This window comes from Bicyclus anynana, chromosome 26 (genome assembly GCF_947172395.1).
Source record: "Bicyclus anynana chromosome 26, ilBicAnyn1.1, whole genome shotgun sequence".
Taxonomy (NCBI): Eukaryota; Metazoa; Arthropoda; class Insecta; order Lepidoptera; family Nymphalidae; genus Bicyclus; species Bicyclus anynana.
The window spans coordinates 9,621,755-9,637,474 of record NC_069108.1 but is presented as its reverse complement, the minus strand read 5'-3'; the positions used below and the strand labels follow the sequence as shown (position 1 = coordinate 9,637,474).

The 15,720-nt window shown below is 36.9% G+C and overlaps 1 protein-coding gene across 6 annotated transcripts in view; it reads right to left on the bottom strand.

The window, feature by feature from the left end:
* Positions 1–15,720, bottom strand: part of LOC112056601 (double-stranded RNA-specific editase Adar) — a 47,588-nt gene extending 31,868 nt beyond the window's left edge. For 2 of the 6 annotated variants that reach the window (XR_008252174.1, XM_052889695.1), the window contains exons 1-7: positions 15,569–15,720; positions 14,291–14,310; positions 13,354–13,438; positions 3,912–3,979; positions 3,340–3,483; positions 1,804–1,966; positions 963–1,046 (exon numbers count right to left, since the gene is read on the bottom strand). Coding sequence is in view for 1 of the 6 variants with exons in the window: in XM_052889695.1 (XP_052745655.1) it covers positions 963–1,046; positions 1,804–1,966; positions 3,340–3,483; positions 3,912–3,979; positions 13,354–13,438; positions 14,291–14,310; positions 15,569–15,593 (589 nt within the window). In the remaining 5 variants the exon portion in view is untranslated. Of the gene's footprint in view, positions 1–954; positions 1,047–1,803; positions 1,967–3,339; positions 3,484–3,911; positions 3,980–11,222; positions 11,415–13,353; positions 13,439–14,290; positions 14,311–15,568 lie in introns of those variants that run through there. The other 4 variants (XR_008252175.1, XR_008252177.1, XR_008252176.1 and 1 more) reach the window with 4 other exon arrangements.

Below are 15,720 nucleotides of genomic sequence, written 5' to 3'. Positions count from 1 at the left end.
TATTAAAAAGTTTGTATATGACATAAACAAAGCTTGGCAAATTATTTCGTAACACTTCCGATGGTCTGCGGAGGTCGGGAGGGAGTTAGCCGAGCACGACTTCATACCCGCGCAGTCCTTCCCTCTGCCCCGCGCGCACGACTTCACACCCGCGCAGTCCTTCCCTTTTTTTCGGGATAAAAAGTAATCTACGTGCCAGGCTATAATCTATATATATGCCAAATTTTAGTCAAATCGGTTCAGTAGTTGCGACGTTAAAGAGTAACAAACATCCAAACATACAAACTTTCCCATTTATAATATTAGCAGGAAAGTAGGAATAATTGTTGGGCCCGAGCTTGTATGGAGACTGGGTTTCTCATTCCATCAGTTGCGGCGTGAAGGTAAAAAAAAAATAAAAATAGTTTATTTCAGTAACATCAATCGAATAACAAATAATTAAAGGCTAGAGTCTTCTTTTAAGAGTTGTAAACTCCTGTGACAGAAGACTCCGCTCTGCATGCGTGCGTGCGTGCGTGCGTGCGTGCGTGCGTGCGTGCGTGCGTGCGTGCGTGCGTGCGTGCGTGCGTGCGTGCGTGCGTGCGTGCGTGCGTGCGTGCGTGCGTGCGTGCGTGCGTGCGTGCGTGCGTGCGTGCGTGCGTGCGTGCGTGCGTGCGTGCGTGCGTGCGTGCGTGCGTGCGTGCGTGCGTGCGTGCGTGCGTGCGTGCGTGCGTGCGTGCGTGCGTGCGTGTGTGTGTGTGTGTGTGTGCGTGTGTTAGGTTACTCTTGTACCCGTATTATGTAATAGGCTTCAGTAGAGATTCAACTTCGTCATAATTTCGTGTTAATAAGTATTCTTTTAATATATTTTTGCAAGTATATAAATTCAAAGGATATATATTCAGTTTTCTGTTAATTATGTTATACAAATAACTTGATTGTGAAAAATATTGCTTAAAGGTGTAACAAACATACAAACATACACACGAACTGTGTGACATGATACATACTGGGCGCCGGCGCCGCCGGTCGCGCGCCGAGCGTCTCCGGGAACTGGAGGTCTGCAACTGACAACAACATGTGTTGTTACACACAACAACTAAAATACTAGAGATGGGCCGAGTACTCGGTTGATACTCGGTACTCGGCCGAATAACTCGGTCGGTGAATACCGAATATACCTTGTTTAAGAAAAGCATTATTTAGGTACATATAATTAAAAAAACAGTGTTAATCAAAAAGTATTCATTAGTATTCAAAGGAAATCTTTGAAAATCTCAATTAAATTTCAATAAAATTAAAATGAAAGATTTAGAAGAGCAACTGTTGAGTTTCCCGTCGCTCTTCTCAACAGGAGACTGCGCCTTCTGAGCTGGTGGTAGAGTCACAACAAATAATCAAACTTGAAGTTTCAAAAGTGCTTGTAAACTAAGCTTACTTGAAAAAACAATTTTGAATTGATTGAATTGAATTTTTTACGCGCGCGAAATGGGAATTAGATTGAACCGAGTTACTCAGCCGAGTAACCGAGCCGAGGTTGAAAAAAAAATGAACCGAGTAAAACTCGGTACTCGAGTAAGACTCGGTAGTCTATGTGTTAATCCAGTCCATTTAGTTAGTTAGTTAATCCAGTTTTGTCGTCGAAAGTTGTTTTAGTCGTCGCAAGCTGTGTTTGTCGACCGGTGTACACGAGAGAATGATTCGATTTATACAAGCGATGCTATTGAAGACTTGCTGCACGACCGGTGTGTATCTTTGTTTAGTAGGTTGAAGATGCTTATGAGAGAGTGCTAGGCTAGCTGTTAGAATGATGACGATACGTACTGGTGTATCTGGTGGGCTCGTCGCTGGTGAAGTCCGGCGGCGGGCCGGGCGCCGGCAGCACGCGCCCTGCGCGCGCCAGCAGGGCGGTGAGACAGGCACGGGCGGCCGACGCACGTGCCTCCCGCTTGCTGTGACCCACGCCCTCGAAAGTCATGTTCGCCACCTGCTCACCGCAGAAACGAGTGAGCTTACACCACACAACTGAAGTACAGTTTCAAATAGAAAGAAAATTTGTAAAAATCCGAAAAAAAAAATATATTTTCGTAAATAAATTAATAATCCGTATAGTATATATTTTTAGTAACTTATCTGGGAGCCAACATGAGCGGAACAACAGCGTTAACTAGTTGTAAAGGGATCCCTCAACCCTACTGACATCGGTTGCAAGTCCGAGATCCGCTCGTAGTTGCCTACGATAGTTAGTCCTAGTTTACATCTTACAGTTTATAGTATTAGCGCTATACTTGATCAATAGTGTCATTAAGGGGTATACCTGTAGAAGTAAAGTGATCATTCCGGTAATGATTGATAATGTTACTTTGTGCATTTGCCATCCCTGACGTAAAGTGTAGAAGTTAGTCGAGAATAGCAATAGCTTGATCACCATCATAAATCATAATCAGTCATTAAAAGTAAATTATAAAAAAACTAACATATGTATCTTGTTGCAGTTTTCAAGATTTATTTCGTCTAAAATAAGAGTGAATTATGCCTTTTCAGTTTCACATTTAATTATTAAATTTTTGAAAATTAAAGCAATCGATACTTATAATAAATCTGTAGAGAGGTCAATTCTGTACATGAAATATATTTCCAAAATAACTATCAGGGAGTGATTAGTGGTCGATACTGATGCCAAAAATGCAATCAGTAAAATTTTTGTCTGTCTGTCTGTCTGTATGTTCTTTATAGAAACAAAAACTACTGGACGGATTTTAACGAAACTTGGTACAATATATTCTACATACTCCTGGGCAGGTTATAGTATACTTTTCATCACGCTACGATCAAAAGGAGCAGAGCAGTGAAGGGAAATGTTGCGAAAACGGGAGAAGTTACTCCATTTTTTATTAAGCTTTGGTCGCCTTCGCGTGGTAGGGTAGGGGTAGAGTAGGGGTAGGGTAGGGGTAGGTTAGGGATAGAGTAGGGTTAGGATAGGGATAGAGTAGGGAAGGGGAGGGGTAAGGGGTAGGGTAGGGTAGGGTTGGGTAGCGGTAGGGGTATTAGTAGGGTTTCACGCAGACGAAGTCGCGGGCGTCCGCTAGTTTTTAATATAATTTATTTATTTATTACATATAAGTTATTAATAATAACTAAACAATTACAATACACGAAACAAAATAATAATAATATAAACAGATTCTATTTTAATAACAATTTAATTCTATTTACAAGCTTATAGGTAGGAGTGTGAAAAATGTCTAATTCAAAATTTTTACAAGTGAGGTCATTGAGCAAGCGCAGCGCTTGAGCCAACTAACTTACTTAATAAAATACTATATTATAGTATGGTTGGCAAAGCTAGTCTGTACTCACGGTGACGGTGACGTTGAAGTTGGGGCAGTGCGCGGGCCCCTCCTGGCGCGTGATGCTGTACTGCACCTTGAGGCCCAGCTCGTTGAGCGCCGACACGGGCGACTTCCCCCCGGACCCCACCGCGTCCGCCGCCTTTGCCAGCGCCTGCCACATTCGCTAACGTTAAGCCGGACACACACGGTCAAGCTTTTTGTCATTATGTCTTCGCCCGGTTTTTTTTTATTATTTCACTAACTGGACCGAGGACATCAAGCGTGTTGCAGGGAGACACTGGATGCTGGCGGCTCGAGACTGCGGTATTTGGAAAGTAAGAGGCCTATGTCCAGCAGTGGACGTCCATAGACAATGATGATGAGGGAATTATTTTTTTATATTTTGTCAATAATATTGTATTTATAATATAAATTGTTGTATGCCAGAAATGGCTGAATACATTAGATTGTATGTGTTCTCAGCAAAAATAAATGAATTATGAATTATGAATGGATGACAGACGATTAGTGCCGCGTCAATAGCCCTGTCTTTCAAGGTCGTGGGTTCAATTCCCACAGGTGGACAACAAATGTTCTTACCTGCAAGTTCCATTTGAATCCTGGGTCGACCCGGATGGTGGGCGCTGGTTTCTTGGAGGGTGGTTCATCTGCGAAATAAACATTTTTATTTCGCGACTAGACAAATTATCAAGATAAATGAAATGCCCAAAAAACAATTGAAATCAATTCCATTCATAATTTAATATTTTTTATCTAATCTCGTGTCATAATATTCCAATTACGAAATTAAAAAATATATTATAATGGCATAGATTATTCGCATGCATACTGTAATAAATTAAAAAAATACTTTGCGTTTGCACTGCCCTTTGTATGGAAAGTGTGTTATATTAAAACTTTTTTACTTTTATAGCAGGCCTGGGTTTCATGGTATTTTGTGCAGCTTTGGGTTCTTGACTTTTTGACAATGTTTTGTTTGTATTTTATATTTAAAAATTTCAAGTTGGTATATTTTAATTAAAAAAATAATTAATTTAATTAAAACTAATTCATTAACAAGTTGAACAGTACAGTAATTCGAGTATGAAGACATGGCTGTACGGGTGTCAATCTTTGCCTATTTATTATACACTTAAAAAATATTGTATTACGTAATATAATTTTGGTGCCACTCGAATTACATTATTAATATAATTACAAAATTATATTTTAAGTGCATTTTAGCTTTGTATTTTTAGCAAAACTGACTCGAGCTTTGATATGGAATAAACTCTCCCGGATATATTGGAAAGTGCTACAAATGCAATCATCAATCCATGCACCATCAATACGATTTTAATTTATAGTTCTGTGTCGTAGATTTTTAATTTTACGATAGATTCGTACGATTAGTACGATGCGGATCAGTGGACGCACTTGTATGACTTTCTATACAAAGAATACTGCGGACCGTTCGATTCGATGCGTCTGACACTTACGATGCGGATATGTGGACGCCTACCACAAGCCATCGACCTTGATAATTATTTTTCTTAACATATATTCATCAAATTCAATTATAAATCATACAAAAATCATCATCATCAATCAAATCATTAAGTAAAAATTAAATAAAACAATCACAAAGTGACTACAAATTTATTTGTTATCAATTTTGAAAAACGAAACTAACATTACAAGTTATACACTGAAAAACTAAATCTAAACTAAAAAACAAATTATATTTTATACTAGAGATACGTCACACATCTTTAGTATAACATAATCTATACTAATATTATAAAGCTGAAGAGTTGGTTTGTTTGATTGAACACGCTAATCTCAGGAACTACTGGTCCTATTTGAAAAATTCTTTCAGTGTTAGATAGCCCATTTATCGAGTAAGGCAATAAGCTATATATCATCCCCGTATTCCTACGGGAACGGGAACCACGCGGGTGAAACCGAGCGGTGTCAGCTAGTCATTGATGAAAAACCGTACTCCCATTTATTAATTGGAAAAATAGATTTAAACAGAATATTTTTATGGTTGTTCTATATCCTGTATATTCATGGGGAGGCACTTTAAGAAGAAGATTATGACAAAAGACCCCGGTGAATAGTATTTACCAACAAAGAAATTAGAAATGTAGGTAGAAAATGCATGTCATTTCATAACTTATTTATTTTACATTAGGTATGGTTTGTTTATAAAATGTTATATAAAATATTTCAACTATATTTAATTGTTTTAAGCCTATTAATCAAACTTATTTAAGAACAAGTTAATTATAATTATTGTTAAGTGTGAAATGACTAGTGATTTATACCCTCATTTTTTATTTTGTTTGTTGGTAAACAGTAATCATTAAGAAAGGCTGTATTTTAGTATTCTATACGTTAATAACAATGTAATTTTAAACAATTATTTAAAAAAAATAAACTTAATTTAGCCGCGTCTTATCGGCACACAAGCGACTCCCATCCATCTGTAACCTTTTTGACATTTAACAGACGTGCAAAACACACATCCCTGTAATATCTCTTCAGTCACCGTTTCGTTATTCTCGTTCAAATCGTTAACGATCGTCCCATCATTGCCATAGTAATCATTATGACTGTTGTTGTAACCGTTATCCAGTTGTGGATTAGAATTATAACCATTGTTGACTGATACATCATAACCGTAATTACCGTATCCATATTTATAATCGGGTGTCTTTATATTATTCATATTACCATTCAAATCGGTGTTGTAATTATTGTAACTGTTATACGGATAACCGTTCATCGGTACGTTATTATAACTGTTATAATTCGGTAACGTGTTATAACTATTCACATAACTGTAAGTGGGTGCGTATGGATTATAACTGGTTGGTTGTACGTTGTTATTGTTGTAAGTTGTTGGGTTGTAATGGTTGTTGTAATCACTGTGTGTTATGCTGTCACCATGGTAACTGCCATTCTGATTGTTGTACGTATTGTAAGGATCATAGCTGTTAGTCTGTGTATTAGTTATATTATCTTTTTTCGAATGTGTCATATCGTACATTTTAGTGTAAATACTACTGAAGAAATTGCTTATGCCGTTCTTGGGTGATGCTTCCCGTTTTGCTAGCATCTTGTGTAATATTCGTTTATGTTTTCTGGTGTCATTTAATTTGTTTCTTGCACCTTTATTTATGGTATTGGTATCTGAATTTGGTAATTTAGTTTTGTTTCTCGGTTTTCCTCCTTTATTTTTCTTGCAGTCACGATCATTTGTTTCCTGTATACCCGTTTTATCGACTCTCAACTCGTAAACCTCTGCTGATTTTGTGGTTTTAATAACACCTGTTTTATCAGACACTTCTTGTTGCTCAACACTGCTTTCTAGAATGTGTAATTCTAGCAGATCGTCTATTTCATCGAATGCTTCAAGGATTTTTGATGCCTTTTGAGACACATTGGGAATATTGTTTTTAGATTTGACCTCCTCGCACTGTGACTCCTCATTTATGGCTACATTGTCTGCTTTTACTGTAACTTGTGGAGGTTTAAATTTTTTTGTCACAGGTTTTACCTTGTTATTTGCGTTCAGCGGTATATTCTCTGCTATCCTTTTTGGCTTTTCTTTCAATTCCATTTTTCCTTTAGTTACGTCTGAATCTATATTCATATTAGGAATACCGGAAGTATGCCAAGATACAACATGACTAAGTATATTATAGTCTACGTCTTTCTTAACGCGTAAGTTTAAATGCTCTGGATTTTCTATAACTGGTTGAATAATATTTTTCATTACCGTCCACAATATCGGACTAAACTTCGATTCTTGAATACCATTATTGTTATTTTCACTATTTATAAACTTAGGGCTCTCTAGTTCTCTTCTAATATCTAAAGTTTTGGTTTTAACACCGGTTTTACCAATTTCACTGTCAATTTTCGAACTATCTAGTTCTATAGCATTGAAATCAAGTTTCATAAGTTGAATGATGTCGGAAAATATTTTAGTAACATCATAATCTGTGAATCCATCTTTATCTGGCGTATATGTGTCTCTTCTCACTCTGACATCAAAATCTGGATTTCTTGGCCTATTTATGTTATAGTTGTTATTTTTAGCTATGATATTCACCACGGCTGCAATTATATACAGCGTCACTAACATATTGAGATGTGTGCACGTCTTACTTGTGGTTCAGTTTAATTTTAACTGCGCGTTGCAATGACGTAATGTTTTACTGATTATTTCCGTCGGACCCAAGTTCAACTTATCGTTTTACAACGAAAACGACTAATGCGTAAACCCTACTTTCGATGTTATTTTTGACTTCTAGAAGGTTCCTAAACATTCTTATATGTTTTATGTTTGATAACGTATCAAGAGTTCTTCAAGTACTGCCCCCCTAGCCAAGTGGCACGTCGATTCTATTTCTACGATCGCTAACGCTTAGAAAACTAGAAAGATGTATGGGAATGACATTTGCTATCGACAGGTCACGTGATCAAGATCTGTCATTCCCATACATTTTTATAGTTTTCGAAGCGTTTGCGATCGTAGAAAGAGAATCGATGTGCCATTTGGCTCTTTACAAGTTAGCCTGATGGTAAGTGATGATGCAATCTAAGATGGAAGCGGGCTAACTTGTTAGGAGGAGGATGAAAATCCACACTCCTTTCGGTTTCTACACGGCATCGTACTGGAATGCTAAATTGCTTGGCGGTACGTCTTTGCCGGTAGGGTGGTAACTAGCCATGGCGGAAGTCTCCCACCAGCCAAACCTAGACCAATGTTTTTTATCGTAATTAGATGAAAATTCATACAGTTTTAGCTTCCTTACATTAAATGTGACATTTTTCAATAAATGAACTATAAACATAAACGCACAAATAACAAAGATATTAGTAATTTTGTTTGAGCGAGCCAACGACGTCACTAAATTGTGCCATTTTGTATGGGGCATTTTTCAGGGATCCGCGGCAGCGCCGCAAATCTGACCCTTTAAATCCCTGTAGCTCCGAAAGTAATGATCGCAGATACCCTGTTACTTTTACAAAATTGCTTTGCTTCTAGTATACTCTCAATTTATATACAATTTAAAAAAACTGTCATCATCCCTATTTCGCCTTTAACAAGTTTTAGTAGAATTTGAACTTAATTTCTATGGGATGCCAAAACTAAAATGTCACTAACAACGTTGCTATGGTAACGAGCGATGTCACATCGCTGCAACTTTACAGAATGCAGAGGCTGATAGATAGAGATAGAGCTTCATTTTAGATAGCAGCCTGAAGTTTCCCAAGTATTTTTTTTAATTCAATGACTTGTTAGCGCTTCAATACAATCTGAAAAGTGGCGACACAGTTTAAGATGGAAGTGGGTTTACTTGGAAGAGGTTTCTACGCCATATCGTACCGGAACGCTAAATAGCTTGGCAGCACGTCTTTGTCGGTTTACTTATGCCGTTTGCCGGTTACTGGTTTTTGGATGGACAGTCGGTTTTTATTAATTTATTATATGTATGTACGAGGAAGTCGCGTATCCCAGTATTTACTAATACGAGGAAGTTCCTCCAGATAAAATTAATTAATAGGTATTTAATATAATTTGAAATACAAACACCCACAAATTCGTCAGAGTGAATTCAGTTTTTCACAAATCCCGCGAGATCCATGGATTTTTACTGGATGAAAAGTAGCCACATATATGCTCTAGAAGAAAATCATTCTTTCCATTAAGTGCATACATACATACATACATACATACATACATACATACAGACAAGATACGCGCGAAAAACATAACCCTTCTTGCAGTCGGGTAATGATTTTCTTCTACATTATTTAATAGGTCCCGACTGTTTTCTAATTGCTTTCTACACTTCTGGACTGAGCTTGTTTTTTTCTTTTCAGTGTTTTTATACTTTATGCAGTCGGGTTTTTTATTTGTTTAATTAATTTATATATTACTCTTTAACGCCGCAACTACTGAACCGAATTAGCTGAAATTTGAAGTAGATATATACATAATAGTCTGGATTAACACATAGGCTACTTTTTATCCCGAAAAAATCCATGGATCCCGCGGGATTTGTGGAAAAGTAAATTCCACGCGGACGAAGTCCCAGGCGTCCGCTAGTAAATTAATAAAATTGTTGTATTCCCATTCAAAATGCTCAATGAAAAATAGCGGCAAAATGCCGCAACGCACCCGCTGACGTTGGTGGAAGAGACGCGCCCGCTCTAGGGTTAACAACCCTTTAAAATTAACATCAAATTAATAACGAAAAGAGTTACGGAATACGGTTGTAATCGATTTGATGGTTAGAGAATAGGCCAGCTGATTAAGTGACGATGCAGTCTATGGCAACGGGCCAACTTGGAAGAGGTGACTAGCCACGGCCGAAGCATACCACCGGAGCAGACCTGAGCCAATCCTCAATTGCTGGGAATCAAACACAGAACCGTCCTGCTGCGAAACACAGCACTACGAGTAAATTTTTTTTTGTTTATATTATTCTTTACAAGTTAGCCCTTGACTACAATCTCACCTGATGGTAAGTGATGATGTAATCTAAGATGGAAGCGGGCTAACTTGTCAGGAGGAGGATGAAAATCCACACTCTTTTCGGTTTCTACACAACATCGTACTGGAACGCTAAATCGCTTGGCGGTACGTCTTTGTCGGTAGGGTGGTAACTAGCCACGGCCGAAATAAAGTTGACTCATATCAAATTTAATATAAACAATATTAATTTCGCATAGTATCAGGGTCTGAAATATATCAATATTAATTAATAAAAGTTAATGATTTAGAAAATTTAATTTAAAAATCATGTATTTTCGTTAATTAGGTTCGATTTTGATAATTCTTTTTTTAATAGAAAGGATATATACCTAAAATATTCCCATATAAATTTGGAAAAACAATTTCAAACCTAAGAGTAGGAAAATAGGAGATGATTGATTGTTTTCCCATTAATTGTAATGTACAACTATGCGTAACTTTTTACTAAGTGGACCTATTTTGATAATTCTTTATTTTTTTATAAAGGGTATATTTCGAAGTACGCCCCATAAAGATTTGGGAAAATAATTCCAATCCTAAAGATGGAAAAGGAGGGTTCGATTGATTGCCTACCCATTGATTGAACCATTGGCACCGGCTTCAAAATATTATTATGTTTTCTTCTGCTTATTAGTTTCCTGCATAAATTTATGTTTTTGGAACGGTAGTGTTTTGTTATTTAATTATTTATTATATAAATAGCATATATATTGTTTAAATAGTATTAATCATTCCGTCCCCACTCAAAAAGGTTTCTGATTTCAAATAATATCAAGAAACAAACTGATCAAAAAAAAATCATCAAAATCGGAGCTGTTTCTGAGCAGGTCGAGGGTAAATGTTCTATTGATTCGGCTATACTAAAGCAGCGAAGTAACATTTAAAGTATTTTTTTTTCTGTTACCAACAGCAAGAAAACGAACAAACAAACCAATCATAAGTCTTCAAAAAATATCTCAGGCTATATGGCCAAGGATCTTAGATTGTCCCCGTTGTGGCTAAATTGAAGATGAATTAAAACATACATACAACCGAACATAGAACCTAATCCTTTTTGGAAGTCGGTTAAAATGTAGTAAAACGAACTTTAGCATACAAACTTTGTATGCTAAAGTAATATTTAATTATTAAAATGTTTTCAGATAGCATGGATACGCTGACAGCCGCCTGTATGTATTACATAATACTATTATCGTGAATCGCGGAAAACTTTCAAGAGTAAAACCAACTGTCACCCGCACCATCCTACATGAAACGACCTGTAAAGTAGAGTTATCAAGATATCCACTGAAATAAAATTGCTCAAAATTAGTGATAAATCAGAATATTACGATGTCTATATGTAAATCACTCACCATCGTACAAAACTAGTTCGTCAATCGCGATCTCAAACATTTGTGCACATCAAAATACAAAAATAACACCAAAACACACACAAAGAACAACAGATACGGGTGAAAAAACAACTAAACAATGCAATTATTTCGAATTAATTTCAACTAAATACAACAAATCTCCTACGACATGTAACAATGCTAAAGCATGTATGACATCACGTATACGTATGTAATGACATTAGTTTACAAAAAAAAATAAAACTACCCTCGAAAATACTCTTTTTGTATATTTTATTTTATTATGTACTGAAGTGGCAATGGGCGGGGCGCATAGTTCGAAGAGCTATGTATGTATGGACGATGTATATACTTTATGTATATTAAGATAATGCACACAACTGAGAAGTTGGATTCGAATCTACGCCCTCCAAATCGAAGTCATATCCACTGGGCTATTACGGCTTCATCGGTCTACTAGTACATACTCATGGGTATATCTAATATCTATATTTCTATACTAGGTAAATCTATACTAATATTATAAAGATGAAGAGTTTGTTTGTTTGATTGAACGCGCTAATCTCAGGAACTACTGGTCCGATTTGAAAAATTCTTTCAGTGTTAGATAGCCCATTTATCAAGGAAGGCTATAGGCTATATATTATCCCTATATTCCCACGGGAACGGGTAAAACCGCGCGACGTCAGCTAGTAATATTATAAAGAGATAAAATTTGTAGTACTGTATGGGGTAATCTCTGAATCTAGCGATTATGAAAATTCTTTTACCACCAAAGCCACGTTATTTGTAAGTGTCATTGGCTATTTAGTCCCCGTATTTTCAGACGTCGGCTAGTCCTACTAATATTATAAACGCCGAAAGTTTGTTTGGATGTTTGTTACTCTTTAACGCCGCTACTACTGAAGCGAATTGGCTGAAATTTGGAATGGAAATAGATTTCTCTCTGGATTAACACATAGGCTACTTTTCATCCCGGAAAATTTCATGGTTCCCGAGGGAATTGTGAAAAACTAAATTCCACGCAGACGAAGTCGCGGGCGTCCGCTAGTGTATTATAAGTCAATGAAATACTGTAAAGTAGGTAATCTTATTTGCGCAAGGGTTATGACACCTTCGCTTATGCTGCATTAGTTGTCACCAGGGGGGTGGGGGGGGCACGCCCGACATTACACAATTTATATAGACTGAAAGTTTTTCAACAAGAATCACATATTAATTGATTATGAAACACGGCTAAAACTCACGTGATATTAGGTCGGAGTATGTCCGACTAGTTTCAACTCAGTTTGGATCGTGCCGCGACGCAGGAACCAGCTCATGACTAAGGGCCCCGTATGGGTTCGAAAGTAGTCGGGCATACTCCGACGTAATATCACGTGAGTTTTAGCCGTGTTTCATAATCAATTAATATGAATAACATCTTACGATAGTTTAAATTCTAAAAAAAAAATCACATATCATTAAAGTGATAACTTCTTATCGCAGGGTAAACCTTCGTAACGTAACGCGTTACGGCGCCACTCTGTTTTGTTTCCCTTTCTCTCACGCATACGGCAGCTGGTTTTAGTTACCACTTTTGTCGAGCGTCTTGATTTAAAAACTAAATTCAAACTATTCTTGGATTTTGTTTTATTATAAAATAAAAGATTTTCGTCTCCTTTTAGACTAAGAGGTTGTTTTAGAGTAGATTAAAAGGTTGTTTTAGACTAAGAGGTTGTTTTAGAGTGAGAGTTGTCGTGAACACAAGCACATTTTTCATACAAAACCTAGGAAACCACGAATTAGATGGTATGCGCGGATTTACAAGACGGCGGTCCTGGGTTCTTGAGAATTTCGTAATTGGTCCAGGTCTGTCTGGTGGGAGGCTTCGGACGTGGCTAGTTACCACTGTACTGGCATAGACGCACCACCAAGCGATTTAGCGTGCCGGTACGATGTCGTGTAATAACCAAAATTGGGTGTAGATTTTCCTACACCTAAAAGTTAATCCGCTTCCATCTTAGATTGCATCATCACTTACCATAAAGTGAGATTGTAGTCAAGGGCTAACTTGTAAAGATTAAATTAACAAAAATAATGGTCATGATTTAAAAAAATATGTAAATAATTTATAAAAAAAGTCCCTTACCTTCAATTGAAGTAATCCTCCTTTTGGTAGAGTCCGTGGTGGCAGGCATGACCACGTCTGTGGACGAGCTCACGCCACTCCAGTTCTGACAACAACAACATATAGAGCTTGTATCCGCCATGCTGAACTGGTGTCGTAGTTATATTATGACATATACTCGTGAATAGTACTAGCGGACGCCCGCGACTTCGTCCGCGTAAAAATCAGTGTAAACTTTTGTTCCTATTTATGTTTCTGGTTTTTTTTTTATCATTCGCTACCTCGGTCCAGTTCTACTCCCACTTACTGTGATGTTATTTTAAAACTGCGATACCTCCTAAGATATTCATTTAAATGGAATGATGTAAAGGGCAATTTTGTTTTAAATTTAATACTTGTGATGAATGATAATTGATTGCCTCAATAGCTCAATGGTAAAAGCAGTCAAACTCATCACCGAGGGGTGGTGGTTCGATCTTCGCCCCGTTGGTCTATTGTCGTACCCACTCCTAGCACAATCTTATGGGAACACAGAATGGGAATATTAATCATATTAAAAAAAAAGATATGGCAGGTATTCTTTAAAAAATAATAATGTATTTATTTGGATAAGGATTAATATCCTGTTTATAAAAACACCTTCGCAAATAATGCATTAAAAATTTTAGCACAAACTCAGTTAAAATTAAGGTAATAATCCCCCAGTTTTTTTTCAAATCGGACCAGTAGTTCTTGAGATTAGCGCGTTCAAACAAACAAACAAACTCTTCTGCTTTATAATATTAGTATAGATGATATCCAGCATAAGTATTTCTTATACTGGATCTCTCATGGTGGTGTTAACTGGTCAGTAGTCAGTATAGTGCATACCCTAATTAAGAATATTGTGCACACCATTACTTATAGCACACGTGTATTGAGGGTTAGTAAACTGAGACATGATAACATAATTACTTACAGTGTCTTCACACCTCGGATCTGGAACAATATAAGTGTATCATTCTCCGGCAATCAACTAGTACCTTCTACATTAATTTATATAAAACTCATGTGAGATGTCGAACTATGCTATCCATTTTAATTTATATAAAATTCATGTGGTACAACGTCAGAGTATGCCTAACTAGTCTCAAACCCATATGGGGCCTTTAGTCATGAGCTGGTTCTTGTAATGCGGCACAATCCTAACGATTGATGAGAGTATAGTGCCACATTGCTCGACAATAGCTCAAAGGTAACAAGGCCAGAATCAAATCAAGAGGCCTTGGGTTCACTGGGAACCCCACCAGCTAGACTAATGTGCACCCACTTTTAACACAGTTAAAGTTAATGGCTTGGAAAAAACAGCCCCATCTCACAGATAATTAAGAAAACTCTCTGGTATGCAGGTTTCCTCATGATACCTTCACTGTTTGAGGCACGTGATATTTAATTTCTTGATTGTTAGAGAGCCGTGATAGCCCCAGTGGATATGACCTCTGCCTCTGATTCCGGAGGGTGTGGGTTCGAATCCAGTCCGGGACTTCCAATTTCTCAATTGTGTGAGACGAATATCTTAGCATTCCATGGATTCACCATGCAGGTGCCGGGTCCATCGCGTGGTAGAGAGAAAAACACCAAGCAAAGTCCCGGACTTGTGACTACTGGATGTAGAGTTAAGGAATGCCTTGACGATCGATCAACATGCTTATGTTGTTCTCCCTACATATCCAAATTTGGTAAGATCCTATTAGAGCAGCTTTGGATACTCGTTCTAATATAGAACTAGCTGCACTTCTAGAGAGGCCAAGGTCTTTAAGCAGAGATGTCATAGAGAGATTTTGCTGGTAATCCTCTCGCACCTACTTCTACAGCGTACAGACTAACTACATAGCCATTTTTTTAAGAAATTAAATTGCACGAACACAGTGTGTATTTTAGTTATTTAAAAAAAAATTAATTTATAATACTGATTATTGTTTGTTTTAATTTATTTTCATTTAATTATTAATATGTTTATGTGAATTTTATAAATATTTTGTAGGTTATAAATTATCATAACATATGAAAAGGAAAAGTAATAACTCAAAGACGAGCATCCCGACCAGTTGGAGGGAAATGGGAATAAAAACAAACATAGCTGAACATTCATAACAAACGTTGTTGATCATGTTCATCCAGTAGTATGTATTATTATGTTGTTTATTAACTGGGACTGACAAATTAGGCAAAGTATTCGTATTTCATATGTACTTACCATTAGAACCTAAGATTCTATCCATATCCTGCAGTAGAAAATATTATTCAAGATCACTCATCAGATGTTATTAATAATTTTACACACGAAGTTTTATCACTGACTATTATAAAGAAATTAACACATTATGTTTTATGTTGTTTAAATTGTTG